This window comes from Accipiter gentilis, chromosome 21, assembly GCF_929443795.1.
Source record: "Accipiter gentilis chromosome 21, bAccGen1.1, whole genome shotgun sequence".
In the NCBI taxonomy this organism is placed as follows: domain Eukaryota; kingdom Metazoa; phylum Chordata; class Aves; order Accipitriformes; family Accipitridae; genus Astur; species Astur gentilis.
Window position 1 is genome coordinate 9195531 of NC_064900.1, and position 22215 is coordinate 9217745.

General features: G+C 47.0%; 1 protein-coding gene across 4 annotated transcripts; it reads left to right on the forward strand.

Moving 5' to 3' along the window:
- Window positions 1-250: 250 nt before the first annotated feature.
- NFKBIZ (NFKB inhibitor zeta) lies at window positions 251-18364 on the forward strand. 4 transcript variants are annotated; one of them, XM_049824592.1, is made up of 12 exons: window positions 251-415; window positions 10605-10744; window positions 11667-11703; window positions 11817-11923; window positions 12061-12824; window positions 13273-13378; window positions 13707-13853; window positions 14210-14273; window positions 14925-15094; window positions 15738-15848; window positions 15967-16134; window positions 16813-18364. In XM_049824592.1, exons 2-12 carry the CDS (start codon window positions 10616-10618, stop codon window positions 16864-16866), a joined length of 1857 nt encoding a protein of 618 aa, XP_049680549.1. In that variant the 5' UTR covers window positions 251-415; window positions 10605-10615; the 3' UTR covers window positions 16867-18364. The 4 variants fall into 4 exon arrangements, with proteins under 4 accessions (XP_049680549.1, XP_049680547.1, XP_049680548.1 ...); XM_049824590.1 differs by lacking the exon at window positions 251-415 and adding an exon at window positions 9923-10164; XM_049824591.1 differs by lacking the exon at window positions 251-415 and adding an exon at window positions 9923-10164 and having other exon boundaries at window positions 11820-11923.
- The last annotated feature ends 3851 nt before the right edge of the window (window positions 18365-22215 follow it).

Genomic DNA, 22215 nt, shown 5'->3' on the forward strand with positions numbered 1-22215 from the left:
ACAACATCCCCCCCTCCTCGGTTAACCAGGGCTGAGAGATAAGCGGTGTGTGATCCCCTGCAATAACAAGAGCCCTGTGGGTACTCAGCCTGGGGCTGTGATAAACTTGGGGGGTGGGGAGTATTGTTTAGGGTGTCTTTTTTTTTTTTTTTTTTTTTTTTTTTTAATATATATAATTTTTTTTTTTTTTTTCCTGTGACCAGAAAGCCAGAGTAAGCAGGACTTTTGTGAGGGAGGGGGGAAAAAAAAAAGTTTCCTTGCTGCTGCTTCTCTGTTTCATACCGTTAAACCTCAGAGGAACTTTTCAATCATTCACACAGACGTGGCCATAAGGAACGATCAGTTGCCAGTGGGGTGCAAAGAACTGGCTTGTTTTCCGTAGAGCTAATTCTAACTTCACTCCTGCGACATGAAGGTACATTATTCTCATTTTATTTGCTTTATTGCTTAAAACCTGTAAGTGATTGGAATGGTATTGGCTTCTCATTATTTTTTTTTTTTTACTTCTAATAGCCTTCCAAATGGCTTGTGCTATAATTGTCTGTGTGTTTTTTGGGGTTGGGTACGGAAGAATGGCTGGCTTTTGGGAAGGTAACGGGTAATAACCGAATGTGAAGAAACCACACTGAATGGTGGGATTTTTGAAAGTCCAGAGTGGATCTAGGGTCAAAATACCCCTAAATAGCTTAGCTGTTTTAGGCGATTCTCTCTGAAACAATCTTCGTTTTTTAGGGGAGGAAATAGTAGCTTTCCAGAGTTAGGAAGGAAGGAAGGAAGGATGGACGGATGGGAAGCTAAGCTCTGAGAGCACTGAATGGAAGAAACATTGTTAGTGGAAGCAGGTTTTTTTTGTATAATCTTGATTACAGTTTCTTTCCTGGCAGGTCATCAGTAATTTTGGAATAGCAGAGCATCATCAGCATACAAGCCTGCCAGCTTCAACAGGACAGGAGTAAACTGTCATGGTGCAGTGTAAGACAACGCAGGGAAACATATATAAAAATAGGGATCTACCCCTACTTTCTCGTAATTTAGCAAAAAATCTGTGGGAGTGAAAAGAAGTAAGTTTAATGAACTTAAACTTCGCTTTAAAATTTGTTCTGCTAAGGGTTTTATTAAACCAAACCATAAACTTCTTTTCATCGCCTGGTGAGGGTTTCTCTGGCTTACCACAGGAGGTTGATTATGCAGCACCCCGGTTCATTACCCGAGCCCGTATCTGGCAGGCAGGGAAGGCATCTCAGCCCTAAGCTTCTTGCAGAGGATGACATGCGGTCTGGATTTTAGACCCCCCAAATCTGGGGGCATGTTTGTAGCATGGCGTCATCAGAGACTTACGTATGGCTGGGGATGGGTAGCTTGCAAGTACTTTTGGTGGAAGCCAGGTATTTTCAGCTGTGGCTTGCCCGGAGGCACGCAGGGAGCAGAGAAAGGGTGATACCCTGGGCGCTCGCTCGGCCAGACTGGGTGACCAGCAGTCAGGGACAAAAGCCACCTAGGGACATGGAGAAGGCGGCCAGATTTCTGCTCCGAACGGAACTCCCGTATCGGCTTGGTTCCTGAGGCAAGTGATTTCTTTTTGGCTAGTTAGACCTTTTATTGACTTTCTTTACAGCAAGCCACGTGTTTGCCATTGCGTTTGATGGCAGCAGATAGGAGGAGGGTGTGTGTGTGGAGGAAATGCCCTCTGCCTCTGGGGAACGGGCACCGGCCGAGCCCTGGGCTGTCTGGGGCAGCCGAGCAGCCTCAGCCCCGCACCCTGCCCTCTGCACCAGAGCCCTGCTGCCGCCCCGGAGACGGCGGTTGGGATATCATCATCGTCATCATCATCAACCAGCTGCTGGAAATGGGCTTCCAGCAGCTCTCCTGGGCCCTGGGAAGCTTCCCTCCCCACCCTTGGGCTGCCCGGGGCGGCGGGGGGGGGGGGGGGGGGTGGGCACAGCCCCATCCCTCCCTTTGGCTCTGCCTCTTGCCACAGCCTGGGTGGCCTGACCTAGCTTTGCCTCCAGCCCCGGGGCTTTTTGGGGCAGCAACGCTCAGTCCTGACAGTGCTGCTGAGAAACCCCGGCGTGACTTGTCACGTTCCCAGTCACAAGCTCCCGAGACAAAATGTGCAAGGTAGAGACAAGAGCTGCCTGTACTCTTGCTTTCTTCTTAAGAAATTGGCAGGAAATTAAAAGGAAACTTAAACATCCATGGGCCAGCTTCTGTGAAGAGCAGCGTCCTGTCAGACAGGATGCGTCTGGCTTCAGCTGGTGCCTTTTCCCAGCTAAGAACTGGCGGAGGGAGCCAACGCCTGGGAACAGAGCTTCGCACCGTGCCCCACCAAATCAAAGGGTTTATTTCCAACTTTCTTGATGTTTTATGCTAACTCGTGCACGATTTGCATATGATTGTAAATTCGCCTCTACTGTCATGGATTTCTTTCTAAATGTGTAGCAACTGGCTGTTAAGTCTGTAGAAGCAAGGAAGAACATGGTATTAGTATCTCTTTCCAAGATATTAATATCCTTTATGCAGACATGGGACAGTTGTGGTTGAGACTTTTGTGGCAGCAAATTCTGACCCATAAATGGAGCAATGCTGTCCCAGTTGTCCCAGCACACATTTAACTGAAGATAAAACCTGCCCTAGTATATGCGCTTCATCCCAGCACCAGGAAAGTTTTTGTTCCGCTGCTTGGAAGCAACCTAACGTTTTCCCTACCATAATACAATTTTATTTGGCTGCCTTGGTTTAGGTGCTTTTTTAAATGAGAAAATTTCCTGTTTATTGAATTTTTGTCTGACTAATGGAAGACAGCTCTACAGCTGAGTTTCAGGACTTTCCCAAAGCCAGACAGCCATGTGTTTTGAAAGCTGGGATTTCTCTAGTGAATGGAAGTCTGAACTGTAGGCATTTCAACTCTATGGACTGGAAAACACAGTGAAATAAGATCAAGACGTAACACGAGGGCATTCCCTTCAATGATCTTTGCAGTGTTAACATGGCACAAGTGTCTTTTACGGTGGTTGTCTTGTTTCAGCCTGGGCTTTCCTGCGTGCTGATCTGCACCCTTGAGCTGACGGTGTGTTCACAGACTGTGTAGGATTGTGCAAATCAGTGCTGAGGCTTCCTGCAGGTGTCGGTCCTGCCATGCAACCGTAGCGTAGGTGATCTGCACGCGTGCTGATGCTGCGCCTGGGATTTCTGGACTGGTCAGCCCAGTTACATCTGCTGTCTGGTAGATGTGACTGGTTTGCCACGTCCAAGAAGCAGGTGGATTTTTTTCGGTTTTGAGCGGAAAAGCACGTATTTGGGAAGCCTGGATGTATGGCAACATTAACCTCAGGTTACCCATTACTGCACGTAAACTGAGATACTAGGAAAGCAGGGTCCTGGGTAGATTTGCAGTTCAAAAAATAATTATTTTTCTGGGTTAAAATCTCACTGAGATAAAGTAGTTTTTCTTCCCGTTCCTGCACTGAAGGGTTGAGTGGCAATGCTGCATTGGGACAGCTCTGCAGTCCCTGCTAGAAAGTGGTTTTGTTTTACATGTGGTTGAAGTGGTCCTTGTTTGTGGAAGGTAGGAAGACTGAAATCGAAGTCCACCGGAGCCTAACTCACCTGCTGTGCTTACAGCACAGGCTCCTGCATCTGATAGCAGAAAATAAAATTAATGTGGGCTCAGAATGACAGGTTTTGGCCCAGGTGGGTCACCTGAGTTAGGAGGAAAAAGGTCTTCAGCATGAGTCATGAGGAAAACTGATGCTTACTCCTTCAGACCTACACTGAGACTCCCTAACAGCACTGAGAAACTGCAGTAACTCCCCTTCTAAACCAGAATATTGTCACGAGCAAAATATTTCGAGGCAAGAACGTGCACCATTTACCCCATCTATGTACACCCAGCATCCTTTACAGGTGACATATGACGTTGCCCTTTGCTATGGGGAAATGGCCTTCTGCTCCTTGTTTACACACTGTGACATCAGCGGTGTGTGTATTTCTTAGCCATGCATTCCTGCTGCAAGGCGCTAATGAACTAATGAGATAGGTAAGCTTATAAGACAACATGACTAACCAGGGCAGTGAGTATGTTGCGAGGAATGTCCACAAACACAAGGTGTATGTACAGGGAAACTGTTTACTTGTACAGAAATCAGATCCACTTAGCCAGCTTTGTAGCACTTGCTGGGTTGGGGGTTTCTTTTCCTCTGTGCTGATTTCAGCTGCTTTATATACACAGTGTGGAAGTCTCTACTTTGGAGCAACCCACTTTTTTTTTTTTTTTTTTTTTTTTAAAATGTCAAACAGCCTGGGAGAAAAAAGCAGAATTGAGGGCATTCTTCGGATCAAAAGAACAAGCCCCAAAAGACATATGTTAAATAAATAGTCTGAGTCTTCCTTTAATATGAAGGATTATACATGCCCCCTTTTGAAGTTCAGGCTAATCCCAGAACATCAGTCTTGGAGACCAATGTCTAGGAAAAATGTAGCAATACAAGTATAGCAAAGAGGGAAGAAACACTGACTCCTCTGTACTGGCTTTTAGAGCAAAAGGGTGTCATGGACCATTTCCAGCCTGTTGACGTGTGCTTGCCTAAACCGTTAAAGCAAACACAGGTATTGATCTTGAATGGTCTCTAGGAGTGGAAGAGTTACTAAGCTTTTACCTCTGGCTTTCTCGATGCTATTCTAAAGGCAAACCCAGCTTTATGCTGGATGGCTTGGCGTTTGCGTGCTGCGTGGAAATGCTGCTAGGGGACAGAGGTGTGGCGGCGGTGTTCGCACACCTCGACTCGCAGTCTGCAGCAGGAGGCTAATTACACCCATTGGAGAATAAGGAACATTTGACATCCATGCAGCAAATATTCACTTGCATTAAGCAACTGGATTGTAAACCACCACTTTTATTTCCAGTTTAAGAAATACCACAAAGATTATACTGCTCCAGTGTTGCAAAACCGAGTTCTTGTTGCTAGTAGTTTGTGCTCTGCCACTTTACCTAGAGGCTGACCCTTGTCCCACGCTGCCGCTTAGGAGGTGGACCGATGAGAGATGTTTATTCTGCTCCCGTACCCGCTGAACCGTGGGCTGCTCCGACAGCTGGCATGTTCCTCGCTCGCGGTTAGGAGGGACTGCGTGCCCGGCAGAGTGACTACGTGCTGCTCTACAGGGAAGGCGAAGCTCCATTTTCTGGGCTTGATTTATTTATGTATTATTTATTTATTTAAGGCCTAGATCCCCTATAGCGTTCACCTCAGTACACGCCCCAGGGACGGAGCAGTGCGGGCACACTGATGCTGTAAAGGCTAGCCCTTTCCTTACAGCCGACTGACCGCATCCATATGCCTTTCTCAGCCTTGGTCTCTTCCGAGCCCGGTGTGGCCTCGCCAGGATGCACCTTCTGTTCGTTTGGATTTTTTTCCTTTCGACTGTTGCACCTGTGACTTGGAGCTACAGCTTCAAGGGGATTTTCTGAAGGGGAAGAGGAGGTAGGATGCCTTTTTGGAGAGTAACCTAACGTAGAGGGAGACAACTGGCAGAGTCTTGCTCGTGCTGTCTCCAGGGAGCAGCCCTGGAGCAAACCATGCCCAGGCTTCACCCAAAGGAGCTAGTTTCTCTCACCAGAGATCCCAGAATTGAGCTCATGTAAGAGCACTGTTGCCAATCCTGGGACCAGGACATGAGGGCAAACTGTAGGGCAATATTGTTTGACTACATAGAGGTAGGAACCAGTTACATCAGGGATTAGATCGGCAGTGATGACTTACAAAGCTATAGGGGATGGCATAGGGTGTTGGGAGGATGTCTTTGCAGCACACACAAATCTCTGCCCGAGCTTTGCAGCCTCGATCGTCCCGAGCTGAGAGTCCTCAACCCATCTGCCTGGTACCCCCCCGCTCCCTTACGCCACGTGTGGGCTTTGCTGGGCTGATCACAGGCAGTTCTGCAGAGTTTTCCTTTCGGCTGCCTTGCTGACGCTCCGCAGGACGGCCCAGAAGTCCCCTGCCCCGCGGCATCGCAGCTCAGGCTGCAAAGCTCATGTCAGAAAGGATAAACCAGAGACGGCTGAAAGCTGGGCAGCAAAATTTTTCCCTCGGTCTGAATTTCTGCTGTCATTATTGAAATGCTTTCTCAGTATGAGGGCCCAGGTGTGAGAGAAAATCTCATGGTTACAATTAAAAAGGGTGTTGAAAAGATGGAAGTCTGTTTTAACAGAGAAACCCCCAAACACTGCGCAGGCTTCTCGATTTTGCTTCGACTTAGCGCAGTGGCTCAGCTGTTTCCCTGTAACCAGGACTGAGTTACTGGAGCTCTAACGCAGAGGGAAGCCCAGCGCAGCAGGTCCAGTGTGTCTTTTCTCTGTGCTGGCTCTGGTTAGGATAGCAAAAGGGAGAGGTATGACCTTGATTAGCCTAGGTGTTTAGCTGGTGGTGAAAGTCTCAGGGGCTGGCTTTCAACCTCTCTGGCTTTTGCAATGAGACCCCTAACCAGTGAGTGCAAGCTTCGAGACAACAGGATATATATTTATTTTTTTTGGTCTTAACTGAATTTTCAGATCCCTTCAAAGTAGTTCACGGGTGTGCACAAGTTGCACTCTCAAAAGCTGTTTCGGTCATCAAATATATCGGTATAACCCAAACCAAGACTGACTAGTTTTAATTCCACAATACTTGCCCAGGCTGCATTCTGAAGTGAGGGAAGAAGCAGACCTTTCAGAAACCAATGTATTTTGGCTCTTATTTTTGCAATTGTCTGAGATACCAAGGTAAGCACATCTCACTATTTGCAGGTGCCTGCAAGAGAGGTTTCAGGACAAATGTTGCTGACACTGGCCGCTAGCTGGCATTATTGATACACCCCACTAAATGGAGGTGCTACAATAAAAACCTGGGAGGGCAGCGCTGGGGGAGCTGAGGAATCCTCCACCGCGCTTGCCTCGCAGTCTTCTCTGGCTCTGGACGTTGACGGGTTGCGCTGAATTACAGCTAGGCCAAAGCAGGCTGAAACCACCGGGATACCCCAGCCCTGCCATGCCTTCCTGGCTGACCCCCCCTTCTCCCCGGTCTGTCGCTGTCTGTACGGGCTGCGCTGGGTTCCCCGTCAGGAGAAGAGGTGACAAGCTCTTTTTGGTCACCACCCAGCCCAGGAGGAACTTTCTTAGGCTGAGGACGCCTCACGGGGTTTTGGTCACCACAGATGTTACGTAGTGTTTGGGCCGAAAAACAAATGCTCAAGGTCTGCCGCATTAATAATTACAATTTGTAGATGTAGCAATAATTTACCAGTCACTTGCATGGGAGGCACTTTGAGAGCACAAGGCTGCTGGGAGCCAGCTCGTCTTGTGCAACCGATGGGTGTGTGTATTTTTCAAAAAGCCTTTTGTTACAGAGCTTGGTGGAATTAGACTTGTCTTAATCTGCTTTGACTGGGAGTAGATTTATGCCAAACGACCTGATAAATAAGATGTCGCTGATGAAACAAGTACGAGTTGAGGTATCAGAGTGTTGGCCGAAGTGGGTTTTGCTTGGTAAAAGGAGAGCGAGTCAGCAGTTCAGCCTGCGGGAGGGTAGAAACTTTGGAATAAAAGAGAAAAAAAATTCCATGCCCTCTTTAAGACAAAAACCTCATTCAATTGTTTTATAGAACAGTTTTCATTAATAAGTTGAGACAGACCTTCAATTAAATCCATTTCAAAATTGTTACTGAATAGCAAGGATAAAGGCGCTGTCTGTCCCTGCCTGTGTGTGGTTTAGGGACCTTCCACGACACAGTGGGACTACCGTGACAGAAATCCACTTTTGGTTTGAAAACCACATTTAATCTTGACATTTTCAAAGGCAATTGCAGGCAACTCTGATGCCAAATCTAATTTTCTGGATTATAGACTTCTCAGATTCCCATTACCATTTGCTCGTTAAAAGACAAGATCCATTTGCTGCCGTAGTTGGAGATCCTCCTGGCTAGATTAAAACGACCGGCTTTCCGGGCTACCTGGCAGGGATGAGAATGCAAAGGTTGATCAGTCGGATCTGCTTTCGGAAAGCTGGGTTGTGGGTCCTCCCATCAGCCACCGAGCATGCAAAGAGAGTTCGGGGGCTGCGGGATCTCTGAGCAGCGAGCGCTTTTCAACGAGGAAATACTTAAAAGCATCTACCTAAGGCTAAGGTATTGTAACTGAGATCTAAGGCTTGAAGAACAACAGAGAACCATCTCCTTGCGTGTTTAAAACATACGGCCTGATTTCATAAATCCTTCCTTGCATAAAGAGGTTCGTTAAATGAAGGAGAAGGTGCGCTTGGGAGATAGCTGCTGATTAGGGAGCAAGTGAGTTTTTACCTTTATTAGACTGTGCTATTTCTGGCACTACTTGGCACCTGATTTCATATGATGGGTTATGTTTGCAAATTTTACTGTGACTGCATAAATTCAATCTATGGTGTATAACAACAGTCTTTGGAGTAGAAAACTGCCTAGCTAATTCCCAGTGAAACCCTTGCTTCACCTGACAGCGGAAGAAATATTTGAATAATATAAAGTAATGCCCTCTTACCTCCTCATGGGCTGATTAATATAATTTCATGTTGCACCTGTCCCATGTTTTTTAACACAATTAAAACATGTATAATAATCTAAATTATAGACCTCCAATTTGCATAATATACTTTAGAAATACCGTGTTGTCTTACTACACGTTTTTGGAGGCAGCCACGGTGCGAAAAACGTCCTAATCGCAACCTCGTGGACAAAACTGCAGGCTCGCGGTCTAGAAGGTGGTGACCTCAGTGGAAACGAGGAAAGCAGAAATATTTGCTTGAAAAGTAGAAACCTGAGAAGTCTCCCCTGTGAGTATTGGTAATAACTCAGTAGCGTTGTTAACAGGAATGGCAGGCACACAGTTTCGCCCACTTTTTGTTTCGGCATTGTATTGCTTAGCCGCTTCTCCCTGCCGGCCTCAACCGAGAGGCTTTGCCACCGCAGTATGGTGCAACCTAAAACCAAAATAACTTCTGTGTCTGCCCCCTGCCTACTACAGGCTCCGATAACAGAAGAAAAGAGATGACTCATCTCTTTTGTGAGTAACTGCTCACGTTCCCCTTCGCTCTGGTTGCTGCCGGCTTGAGGCGCAGGACCAAAAAATCCCCGTGCTCCCAAGCCCGTGTCCCCAGAGCCGAGGCCTGGCAGGAGCGGGGCGAACGCTCCCGCGCCGTCGCACTTGGGGCGAGGGGCACGTGCGCGCGTGCAGGGACGCGAGCCTGCGTCGGCAGCGGCGGGAGGCCGAGGGCGACGCTCGTGGTTTCCGTCTCCGCATCTGCACAAGAGGGTGGAAATTTGGGGTTGCAGGCGTTTGCGAGCGGGGGCCGCAAAAGCTGCCGGAGGCCTCCAGGGGCTATCTTGGAGGACAGGGAGCGAGGTGGCATCCATCCCCCTCCCCATCCTGCCCAGCCCGCCCCAACCCCATCATCCCCATCAGCCCCCATCCCCATCACCCCCATCATCCTCAACCCCGTCAGCCCCAACCTCATCCCCGTCAGCCCCCATCCCCATCCCCCCCATCGTCCTCAACCCCGTCAGCCCCAACCCCGTCCCCATCATCCCCACCCCGGCGCTGCCTGGTGCCCACTGCGGACCACGGGCGGGGCGGGGCGCTCGCCCCGCCTCCCCCTTCGCCCCGCCCCCTCGCCCCGCCCCGCCCCGCCCCGCCCGCCGCCGCCACCACCTCCCACCGCCCTTTACGGGAAGCGCGGCCCCGCCCCCGCCCCCGCGAGGTGCGTGTTGGCGGGGGGGGGGCGGAGCCGCTATAACCGCCGCCGCCCGGGCCGCCGCCCCCCAGTCGCCGCCGCGCCGCCCGCCCAGCCCTGGCCGTGCCCGCGCCCGCGCCCGCTCCGCCGCCCGCCGCCCTCGTCCTCCGCCGCCGCCGCCCGCCGCCCCGCGGCACCGCCATGATCGTGGAGAGCAGCCGGGACGCGGCGCCCGATGGCGGCGACGGCGGCGGCGCCCTCAGCAGCCCCATCAACCTCGCCTACTTCTACGGGGCCTCGCCCCACTCCAGCGAGGGCAGCTGCTCGCCGGCGCACTCCGCCCCGGGCTCGCCGGGCTCCGACTCGGACCTCTCGGTGAGCAGCCGCGGCGGCGGCCGGAGGGACCCCCGGGGCGGCGCCCGCCCCGCGCTGCAAGGTACGGCGTGCCCCGGCGGCGGTGGTCCCGGCCCCCCGCGCCCGGGGGGAGGGCGCGAAGCCGCGGTTCCCGCTGCGTCCCCGCCAGCCGGTCGCGGGCCCTTTCGGGCATGGAAGCCCCCCGAAGCGGGGAAAAGCGGGGGCCGGGCGTCGGGCGGGAGCCTGTGGCCGGCGCTGCGGGCCCGGCGCCGGGCTGTTGGCAGCCTTGCGGGAGCGGGCGGGGGGTTCCCCGGGCGAGGAGGAGCCGCACGGCCGTGAGATGGCGGAGCAGGTGCGGGGCGGGGGGGACGGCCTCGGCTCGGCTCCGCTAAACCGGGCGTTCGGGTTGTTTTCCAGATCCCTTCCCGCTCTCGCTTCATTTCCCCCCCTCCCCCTCCTTCTCTTCTAAGTGGAAACGGGGTCAGCGGCTTAAATTCGGGTTTTGTTTTCGTTTCTCAACAGTTGAACAGCACATGGGGGGAGGCAAGCAGCACAGAGGCCCTTTCCAGGGGGTCCGCGTGAAGAATTCCGTGAAGGAGCTCCTGCTGCACTTCAGGAGCAGCAAACAGATGTCCTCGGGCTCCGCCGCGGAGGAAGGCAAGGTAACCCGCATTTCTCAGCACTGACATAACCGCCTTTAATGGTGACTGAAGCTGGCAAAAAAAGGCGTGCGATAACGCTGGCAGTGAGCGTGCTGCTTTATCTGATGGGGATGGAGTCAGCGTTTTTCCTTTTCAAGACGTAATGGAAGAGCGGAGCTGGGAAGAAATTAGTGAGAAGGCTTACTGTGGGAGAAGGAGGCACTTGAAAATGTTCTTACTAAGCTTGATTCTCTACAGGGAGTTTGGATAAAGATACGTTTGTCTTACGACACCACAGAAACTCCCTGTTAACTCGAATGAGGTCATTCGTTGTAAGAGTTGGGGAATCGTCTTAGAAGAGAATCCTTTCCTATGCTGTTGTGCTCCTCCGCGCAGAGCGCACGCTATAAAGGCAGACCCCCTCCAGTCTGAAAAGATAGAAACAGAAAAAAAATATAGGAAATTCTGGGAAGACTAAAGGGGATTTTTCTGGGTTTAGAATAGGCTTTCTGAGCGTCTCTTTGTGAGCTTCCTAGACAAATGTTGTCGCAGCAAAATTTTTGCATAGAAGAGTTCACGGCATAGAAGTAGTATAAAATTGGCTGGCTTATTTATGTTTAAAAAAAAAAAAAAAAAAGATCCTCAGACCTCAGTAAGGAACAGTGTCTTGCTCTAGATTTTCTTGACTTTTGTGGTATTGTAACAAATAGCTTAAAAAGCCTTAAGAAAAATGGTGGTTTTCATCTAAGTTCTATAAAAGTCTTTCCATTTTCTAACCTTAATTAAAAGCAATTAAATTAGGGTTAGACAATCATGTACTAGAATTATTCTAAGGTATATTGTATGTTTACAGAAGCAAGTCGCTGCTGCTTTCTTCTGGGTTTTGTTTTGTTTTCCTGAAATAACATTATAATAATGAAATAATATGGATTTTTCTCAAAAGGCACAAGGAGCATTGGTGAACTACGAGCAGTACACAGGTAAAAAAGGGCCCCCCCCCTCCCTTTTTTTTTTTAAATACCCTACAATAAGATTCTAAAAGTGGATTGTAAGAGTAACCTCCAAATAAATTCTAAATTCGTTTTCTTTTCAGCAGAGCTGAAGAGCATACTAGGTCACAGTGGCAAAAGAAAGGCTCCTGAGCTCCTTTCTGATGGACCTTCTTTCAAACGCCAAGCTAATGTTCACCCACACCTCCTGGTAAGCTTGTAGTAACTTTTTCCATGCCTTTATTTTTCAGTTTGCTTTGTGTGGTCATAAACTACCAGGTACAGCTATACCTGTAACACTCTGGGGCTTGTTTTGATTTTTTTTTTATTATTTTTTTTTCCTGACAGACGCCACCCCAGACACCAACTTCTATGGATAACATGGAGGAGACTCATAAAAACGACCCAAAGCACGACAGCAGTTCTGATCTGCTTCAGAACATTATAAACATCAAGAATGAGTCGAGCCCTGTTTCTCTGAACACGGTGCAGGTTAGCTGGTTGCACAATGTCTCCAGTCACAGCTCGCCTGGCGAGCAGTACCAGGACAGCCCGGGAACACAGGCTTTCTCCCCGTCCCAGAAGTACCAAGCATTCCAAGATCACACTTCCCAGCATGTGCTTGATCCACCACAGCATTACCAGTTCCCTCCATCCCAGAACCAAGATTTGTCGCAGAGCTATCCTTCGGACGCCTCCCTGGAGTACAGGCCGTTTGCTGCCAACGACCAGTCTCCTGGCTACCAGCAGAATGCATTTGAGAGCCATGAACTGCAGTACTGCCCGTCGCAGAGCTTCTCCTCCCTCTTGAACGACTCTGAAGGCTCGGAGAGCATCTCTGCTCCCCTCCAGCCACTGCCCAGTGCCCACCCACAGGCCGATGTTGGCTCCCACGCTCCGAGTTTCAGCTTGCTTTCCAGTAACATCTGTGGTGGTCTGGAGCGCAGCGTCTCTTTGGCTACTTTGAATGTCTCTCTGCCTGACCAAAACATCGCCAGAAGCACGGCGCAGCTGGGCAAGTCGTTTTTTCAATGGCAAGTGGAGCAGGAGGAAAACAAACTGGCTAACATCTCTCAAGACCAGTTCCTTGCAAAAGACTCGGATGGAGACACGTGAGTGCTGTTTGTCTGGGTGTTTCTGACGTGGAAGGGCGGGAAGTGTTTCTGTTTGGCTTTTGGTGGACGGTGGGGTTGTAATGGGAGCAGTCCATTAGCAGTGTTTGTGTCATGAGTGCAGTAGCTCTGCTGATCGAGTGAAAGGTGTGGTCTTGCTCATGGGCTGTGATGCGCAGAGTTGCAGCACGCTGAGTGATAAGGTGTTTGTGTTGTCTAATTTCAGGGACTTATCGTTAGACTTTTATCTAGTAAGTGGGGAGAAAAAGATTTCTGGTTTAGATGCTTTAAATTGCCCTGGGAAGAAGGTACCTGTGTTCCTGTCTTAGTCATGCAGAGGAGGTCTGAAGCCGGCAGCGTAACACCCCTCCTATACGTTTGGATCTGTAATGACTTGAGCCCTAGTTTGTATGGTGGCGTAACTCTGTGTTTCACCTCTTTCCCGCAGCTTCCTTCACATTGCTGTTGCGCAGGGCCGACGAGCACTCTCCTATGTTCTTGCAAGGAAGATGGCTGCCCTGCACATGCTGGATATTAAGGAGCACAATGGCCAGGTGAGGTTCTCAAAATCTTTGCACCAGCTTTGTGCGCCTGAGTGCTTCTGCATGCCTGGACCTTGAGGAAGATGTAGTGAAATGCTTATTTAATATTAACCCTGAGATTCAGCCTGCATGCTAATATTAACCTTGAGCTATTAATACTTCTTGGGATCACCTTGAGCCGGTAAAACTATGTGCTCTGCTTCATTTGTCCTGGCTTCCTGGTATTCATAATCGCTGCTTAAATAATACCAGGTAGCTAGGCTTTTTATTTGTTTTAGTTGGTCTTTCCTGTTAGAGATCAGGTGACTAATAGTTTAAATTTTCTTCTCGATGTTTGCAGAGTGCTTTCCAGGTTGCTGTGGCTGCCAATCAGCATCTCATTGTGCAGGACTTGGTTAGCTTGGGGGCTCAAGTCAACACCACAGACTGCTGGGGTAGGACGCCGTTGCATGTTTGCGCTGAGAAGGGGCATGCCCAGGTCCTTCAGGTAAGAACCAGGCAGGCATAGCTCTGCCCCAACTGTTAACGCTTACACTTTGTATTAGTTGTCTTGGGAAACCCTGAAAACACCACTCCTCTCTTTATCTTTCTCTCTGTGTAGCCTTGGGAGTATGTCTCAGGGCTCCACGGTAATGGCTTAAAGTAAGGCTGAATTTCACATGAAGGTTCTCACCAACGTTTTAGAGTAATTTGGTGGAATCCTCTAGTTTATGAAAACAAGAAATAAGTCTCTTAATGCCATTATTTATTGCAACTTTGTTGCAGTAAGACTGTATACAAGCTTGAGGAAGTAATATGTGGCTTGGATAAGACCTAAATGCATACCTGTTCCCACTTTTGTAGGCAATTCAAAAGGGAGCCATGGGAAGCAATCAGTATGTGGACCTTGAGGCAACAAACTATGATGGTGAGTAGTTGAGTTTATAATTTACAGAGTTACTGGATGTTACAGCGTTTTATAGCTGCTGATGTGAATGTTGTCCTGGGTTGAGAAGCAATAAAATGGAGCATGTCTTTGCCAGGTTGAAATTTACAATTACAATTGAAATTACGTTACAATTGGCATATCTGCCAGATAGAAACATGGTTAGTATCTGCCTGTCGGGACCTCTTTCCTCTTACATGTGATTGCTGTGTTTGGCATGGAGAGTGTAGGTAGTAACTGGCTATTGCTCAAGACATTCGAGTGCCAGCAAGACATTGGTGGATACGGAAGCCAGAATCTTTGGCACCAGAGAGCTGTTTTAATTGAACCTCTTGTACATTAGAAAGAGCTGTTACATGGAAATTTTGCGAAAAAATATATTAGAAATTAATTCTTTCATTATCTGTTGGCTGAGAGCTCACAGTAGGCTGCTACTTAACTCCTCTGGTAATGGACAACCTAAATCTCAAGCTACTCGGGAGCAGTCACTGTCACTTATGAGTATGGAACTGTCCCTGGGCTTCTTGGGGGTAGAAATGCCTTTATCCATCCTTTGAAACAAGCAGCCAGTCAATACTTCTGTATTGTATTTGTTTATTAATGATGTTTGGGTTTTTTTTTTCTGGTGTTAAGGTTTGACGGCATTGCACTGTGCTGTTCTGGCTCATAATGCTGTGCTGCATGAACTGCAAAACAGCCAGCCACCTCACTCCCCTGAGGTCCAGGAGCTGCTTCTGAGAAACAAGAGCCTGGTAGAAACCATCAAGACTCTGATACAAATGGGAGCCTCTGTTGAAGCAAAAGTAAGTAGAATTACTTTGTCTGAAGTGCCAGATGCAGAGAGAATGTGGAAGCAGAACATGTCCCTTTTCTCCCATGCCACATTTCAGCTTTATTACAAAGGAAGTAGACTAATTTGAAAGCTTCCCTACAGCTTAATGTTCCCAAGTGGAATGGGAATGTTGCATTTATTCAGAGCAAGGTATTATCAATGCAAATAAACCCTGGGGAAAGAGGGAGGTGACAGTCTGATTTTTGGATTAAGAATGATGCTATGCTGGCTGCAGTTAGTTGTCTCTTAAAAGTAAGAATATGTTTGAAGCAGTCTGAGGTATCTGTAGTAATAGGGTGCTGATGATACCTTGTTCTTGAACTGCAAATTTTAATTAAGAACTGCTTACCTGTCCAGTTTAGGTCTGTGCTGGGCCAGACCATTACTTGATACAACATTTGAGATTTTGGCTATGTAAGCTTACTGCCGAATGAGATCTGGTCCATTGTTCATTAGATATATTAAAATATATATTGAGACTGACTTTCAGTGAATTGTAGTCCAAATAAGTTCGTTCAACACTCTGCAGTTACTTTGCTTTCTGCTTTGTCTGCGTGTTCACTTTGGACAAGTGAAGCACCTGCAGGGAAGACTAACAATTTCTTTTTTGATAGGATCGTAAAAGTGGTCGCTCAGCTTTACATTTGGCAGCAGAAGAGGCAAACCTGGAGCTCATTCGTCTCTTTTTGGAGCTGCCCAACTGTCTCTCTTTTGTTAACGCAAAGGTACAGTGATTTTTCTGGAATGCAGATATAATTTTGGATGTGCACATGTGTGGCACCACGAGTGTCCTGAGAATCACGCCCCTGCCTTTCCTTCACGGAGTTACTTTGTCTTCTCCAGGCTTACAATGGCAACACTGCACTCCATGTGGCTGCCAGCCTGCAGTATCGCGTGAGTCAGTTGGATGCTGTGCGCTTGCTAATGCGAAAAGGAGCTGATCCAAGTGCCAGAAACTTGGAGAATGAGCAGCCAGTTCATCTGGTTCCTGATGGCCTTGTGGGAGAACAGGTAAAAAAAACCAAACCACTCTCTCCTCTGCTCCCATCTGTCCCTGTTTACACAAAAGCCATATAACTCTCCAAAAGTTTCTTGGGGGTTTTGAGTTGCAGCTTTTAAGGAAAAGATTTAGCAAATGCCATTTTATTCAGGGATCTTTGGTTTTAATGTCAGCATCAGGCAGAATACACAAAGACCTGAAATTATAGGTTTCACTTGTAGCTTTTTTCCATCTCAGAAGCTTTTTCCTGTCAAGATAGGTTTTTTTCTTTGTAACCTTGCAACATACTGGAAGTAATACGCTTTCTCTTCTTCATCTCAGTATGGCCTGAGATCATGCTTTTGTTGGTCTTGTCATAATTAGTAATGGCAGTTCTTAGGCCTGAATAACAGATGAAGAAAACCCCCTTTTCCTAGGAGCTATACAAATACATGATGAAAGAGGTGACTTGACCTAAGAAGCTAATAACTTAAGCAACTGAGTAATTCTGTTGCCTTTCATTGGTTCAAATGCTGTAAAATTGGATCAATTCTAGTGTACCTGAGCTCAGAACCTAGGCTCAGATAAATGAGGAATGCGGAACTGGGGTCTAGGGTTTGATTTTTTTTTTTTTTTTTTCTCTCAGATTATCACTCACTTTAGGATGATGAATACTAATGTTTTTGTCTGTCTTCTTTTCTCTTCTCCAGATAAGACGTATCCTAAAAGGGAAGGCGATTCAGCAGAGAGTGTCGCCATTTTAAGCTCCATGTTTCTTGGAGTTCAGCAACTCACACTCACTGTCAGTCAGGCAGTCCTAATGTATCTGTAAATAGACCATTTGCCTGGTGTGGGCAAATGTTAGTTGTTTCTATGAAACAAAAGTATTTTGTTCACTATCATATAGTGGGTTATATAAGAGTTTAAAAAAAACCCCAAAACAAACCCCAAACCCAACAATCAAATTCCTCTGAGCAAACGGGAATGTTTTCATTCCCAAGAATGTGGAACACTTGCCTGGATACCTGGATTTCATAGCTACGGCAAGACTGATTGTATTTAAACAGCCATACAGATAACTTCTGGACAAGGACAGTTCTACACGAAATCTTTTATTTAGAAAGGCTGATACATGTCAACATTGCAGAGTTGTGTTTTTGTTGTTGTTGTGTTTTTAATAACACTTAAGTGCAAGAGAAATCGAATGTTTTTGAAGTTGAACATTAATTTATGTAACTGTAGCTTTCTTCCAGTATCTCGTGCAGGATTGTATATAGTCACTGGCATTATTGTACAGCTGTATAGTTCTAAAAACCTATTGATTGCTTGGGGAATGAACTGAAGAAACAAGTTCCTTGATCTTGAACTTGCAAATTGCATATAGAGTTTTAATACTATACTGGTGAAAATCAGGTAAATTCTGTTGTTTTGAAAGGCTGAAGACCGGAAGTACAGTTAAGGTAGATTGTCCCTAGCACTAATTTGTGCATGCTTTTGGAGTTGTTGATAGAACATGAAAAGCCATGCTTCTTTAGGGGACTGTATCAGTTTTTCTCATGCCCAGTAGAGGTTTTTCTTTTGGCGGGCAGTAGACTGAGGGAGAAAGATCATGACTTCTATAGTGTGTATATAACTTTGTTGTACTTTAAGGGATATGATCCTGATTCAGTGAAAGTATTTAGCATGTACTTAACTGTTGATGCATGCTGAAATCTCTCCATGTTAATTACAATACTTTAATACCTGTAAGCCCCACTAGTGTTGGTAGGACTTAAGCACATGCATAAGTAGTTTGCTGAATTGGGCTCTAGTTAATTCTAGAGACTTAGTGTTTTTCACCTCCTAAGCAGAGTTAGTCCATTTATGGTTTTACCTTATAGGTATAGTGGCTAGCCAAGTAATATTTGAAGTTAACATTTTTCTATTTTTTAATAATTATGGTTATTAATGCAAAATGTATACCGATGATGCTGTATACTTGTGTTCTGTTGGAGAAAACTTCCTCCTCCTATCACTTTCTGAATGATCCATGCTGGGCTGTAATCCAGTAATATGTTCTCTGTGTGGTCTTTGCTCTTAAACTGTTTTTGCATCACATGCAATTGTGTGCCATAACTGTTTAGTTAGTCTGATTGTGCTGTTTTGACACAGTATGTCTTGTAGACAAGCTAAGTGAAAAAATCTGATATGTGGAGGCCTAGCTGCAATGTATTTCTTGAAGGTTCTCATGTAACCTGTGTTTGAATAAACATGCTAATTAAATTTTGGTGGTTACTGTCTGTGATACAAATAATGATGATGAAATTAAGCTTGAGGTAAAACTGATTTAGCATGGTAATACTGTGAGGCGGGTGAAGATCGTTTGTTATGGATGAAATGAAGTCTTCATCCTGCTGTTTATGCTTTTTCTTGTTTGATGCTGGTTTTGGAGCTGGTGCTTGGGTGTTTTGGGTCATGCACCATGCAGTTGTATTGCCTGCGTGTTTAGTAGATGTGCCCCAAATAGAGTTAATAGTCACCAGGTTGTCGAAATAGCAGGTTTTCACCTGAACGCTTGTCCCTGTGTACTTGAAACAATGATAGCAGTTCTGACAATGTCATGTTTCCCCCATCACTTCCTTGCGTTGGTCCTCAATTCTTACAGCTCAGGTACAAGCAGTCACCTCAGCACAGGTGGAAGCGTGCACGAGCAAATGAGGCTATACATATGGGGAAAGAGTGTCCTTGCTCCACAAGTACAAAGATGGGCTCTGAGCTGGCCATGACTTTTCAGGAGGAAGAACTGGCGTCACAGACTGTCCTTGCTGAGTGCTGAGCTGGTGAGATGGCAACAGTCCAGAGAAGTGGATGAAGCATTAGGATCTGTAGGAAAGGAACTGAAGAAAAGCAAGAGTGCTTCTATGCTCCTGTATAAACCTGTTGTCCACCCCTGCCTTACTGCTGTGCGTGGTTAGGGTATCCCCTCAGATGAAAGTGTTTTAGGTGTGGAGGAGCTTCCTTGCACGGAGCAACAGAGCAAGCTAGGGCTCTTCAACTGCAGAAGCAATGGCTGACAGCAAGCTTGACAGGCCTGCAGGGTGATGTCAGGCCAGAGAAACTGGATGGGGATGAACTGCTCACTCTCCCTTCCAGCGTGAGAGCTGGAGGCTATTGATGAAGGTACCAAGCACATAACAGACAACAGGATGTGATTCCTTGAGATGGTGGAAGAAAATGGTAGAAACCAGGTTAACTGTCGGTGCAGGGGAGGGCCTGGATGCATACTTAGAAGGACATTTTTGTGGAGAGTTACTATAGAGATTAACCGTGTGAGGCAGTCCTCGCTGTGTGGAAGGGTGAAGAGCTGTACTGCAGGCTCGGCCTGCTCAGCTCTTCCCAGGGGACGTGCTGATGGACACTCTCGCAGACCTGATACCAGACTGGATCCCTTTACTCAAATCGTTGTGGTTAGGCTTTTAGTGGTTCATGGGTTCTGTTTGGCTGCACCTTTCATGAGAAGAAAATGCAGGAAAATCATCTTGCAGCCAGTTGAGTGCTTCAGGGGAGTGCTCGCAGGTCCTTTGCTCTGCTCCTGCTCTGCAAAAACTCATCCCTGGAAGTCTTAAAAATGGCTTTTGGTGCTGAGCTAAGGTGACTGAGGCGGTACATGGTTTAGCAGATAAGAGTGGGAAATGGTGAGGGAGACTGGAAATGGAATTGAATTTCTAGTCACGGTATGTGAAGATGAAATGGCACCTCTGTGAACAGCTAGTTGGGCCTAGACTGTGTTGAAGATGCTGTCACCTGCACCTCTCGCTGCAAGTGACCCTGCCTTAGGTCTTTTATTTATTTATTTATTTCGCATGAGGAGCTTGATAGTACTGTTTCCACTTCATTTCAATTTTCTTTATACGAGGTGATTACACAGGAAAAAGAATTGCTGATGAGATATTCTGGCCCTTCAGATCGGCCTGATCTGACTGCCTGGCACTCCTTTCTGGGTGGTGTCGACTGAGTCATCTCGCAAAGGGGTAAAGTACCTTCGGCTTGTGAGGGTGGCAGAGCATAAGCATGTGTTCAGTCAATGCTTGAGCATGAAGTAGGTGCTGCTGGTGAGAGGCATTTAGCAAGCGGCATGGTGCTTTCAGCAGCGCTTGCGCCCTTCTGGAAGGGGCACCCCTGGCACTCCAAGTTAGAAAATTCCTAAGGGGAGACTGAAGTGTTTGAAGCTAATTTAATCTGCCTAGAGCCTGTTTCATTGTCTGAAGAGCTCAGTAGGCAATTTCACAAGAAAGCATCCCTACTCTGACTGACTCATTGTTTTCTCCTATGATATTGGGAAGTTCTGGCATATCTGACATGATATAACTAGTTATTGGAAACAATCCCTTTTTACTGAGGGGCAAGTGACACTAAATATTTAGCAGGCTAATAGTGTTTACCTGAAAACTTATGGTGCTGGGGAAGTGCTGAATAGCTTTTATTGATGTGGATGCGGGCGCACCATTTATTTGTCTGGTTGGAGTAGAGGCAGAAGAGTCTCTGGCTTGGGTCCGAGTAGGGTTATTAAGACACATGGAGCTTTGTTCCCAGGATGTTTCTGATTTGTTTGTCTAAGTAAGCCAAACCTCAGGAAAGGGTTGCCCTTTGATTTTTGTGAGCTACTCATCTGGCTGGTGTTGTGGAAGGTGGCAATCCATGATTTGCAAAAAATGTGTTCTGCTTCTGGGGATGGAAAAAGTACATTTCCCACATTTATTGCTCATTTTATATTTTTATCAGAAAATGAAAACAGAGCCAGGAAGTACATTCTTAGAGAGGTTGGGTGTGGTAGAAGCGACTGCAAAGATATGACGTGAACTGCTTGTTCTTCTTGCCTGACAGTTTGCTTATCTGGTTGCCTTTCTTTTAAAAATAAAAATGCTCTCCTGTGTAAGGGAAGAGCTGAGGATGATTAAAGTGCGCTGAAGATGGGAAGATAAAGAGCAGGTTCCTGCAGTTAAGTATCTGCCAAAAATTGACCTGGTCTTTCAGTGCATTCAAAACAAATTCTTCTATTGTTATCTATTACCTTTCCTGAGTGTTTGGTGGTGGACTTGGCCTGAGGTACTGATGTCTTAGGAGAGTCTTGCAACTGACTCCTCAACAAGTTGGTTAAGTGTCACCCAGCCTCCAATAGTGCTACCTTTCACTTTTTGTGAAAGGGTATAGAAAGGCAATTTTGTGCCTGGGTATAGAAAGGCAAGCGCCCAGATGTCAGGGCACCTGTCAAGCAGCATCCCACCTCCCTTCCCCACTGCCCCCGGGGCTGCAGCGGGGGCTCGCCTGGCAGCATTTTGCTATTTTGAGAGGAAGCCTCTCTTAGTGTCTTTGAATTTCTTCTAGAAGATGAAATACTAATTTGAGAGGAGAAAGGTTTACTTTGCTCAAGGGATGGACTGCTGATATTTCTGCCTCTAAAGGAGGCAGAACTAGCCCCTAAATGAAGTCGTTTCTGACAGGTGGCCTTTCTATCTGGGATTGCTCATCCGTACACAAAGCCCGTATGGGCAGCTCTGTTTCCTAGCAAAATTTCCAGAGTGTTGCTGGCTAATGGACCAGTGTCTAATCTTACAGTATTTCTTTAGATCTGATCACCATTAGGAAAAAACTTGAGGCAGCACTAATGAAGCTGGGAACTGCATTAGCGCACAGATGCTACACCAGAGGTTGTCTCTTTTCAAATAGTAGGATCTGAAGGTTGGTTTCTCCTTCAGGCGCCTAAATTGGTCTTGCTGGAGAAAGGTAATATATCTTGGGCTGTGTTTCTTTAGTGTGTATTTGTTTTCAGCTCTTGTGATTAAGAGGCTGACTCAATAAGTCTTTGTTTTACCTGGTAAACCTTACTTTTAGTTCTGAAAACGTGATCTAGGCTGTTTTGAGAAAGTGGTTGCTGCGCTAACCAACCTATACTTCACACGTGGCTTTCCTCTTAGTTTCTGGTGAGATTTCTCCCTTACCCTTTGCTAGTGAGAGAGCCTGAGGGAAAGATGACTAAGGTGGTGCTTTAGATTTAGTAGGGGGAGCAGACAATTGAAAGAAGTTGCCCATTGTTTCTGTAAACTTGTCTGGGCTGTGAGTCAGACTGAAGAGTC

What these genes read in the sequence shown, in the direction of transcription:
- NFKBIZ (XM_049824590.1), top strand. Translation starts at nt 9,930, where the DNA reads ATGATCGTGGAGAGCAGCCGGGACGCGGCGCCCGATGGCGGCGACGGC. An exon ending in ATGTTCACCCACACCTCCTG is followed by an intron (nt 11,924 to 12,060) that starts GTAAGCTTGTAG and finishes TTTTCCTGACAG; the next exon opens with ACGCCACCCCAGACACCAAC. An exon ending in ATGGCCTTGTGGGAGAACAG is followed by an intron (nt 16,135 to 16,812) that starts GTAAAAAAAACC and finishes TCTCTTCTCCAG; the next exon opens with ATAAGACGTATCCTAAAAGG.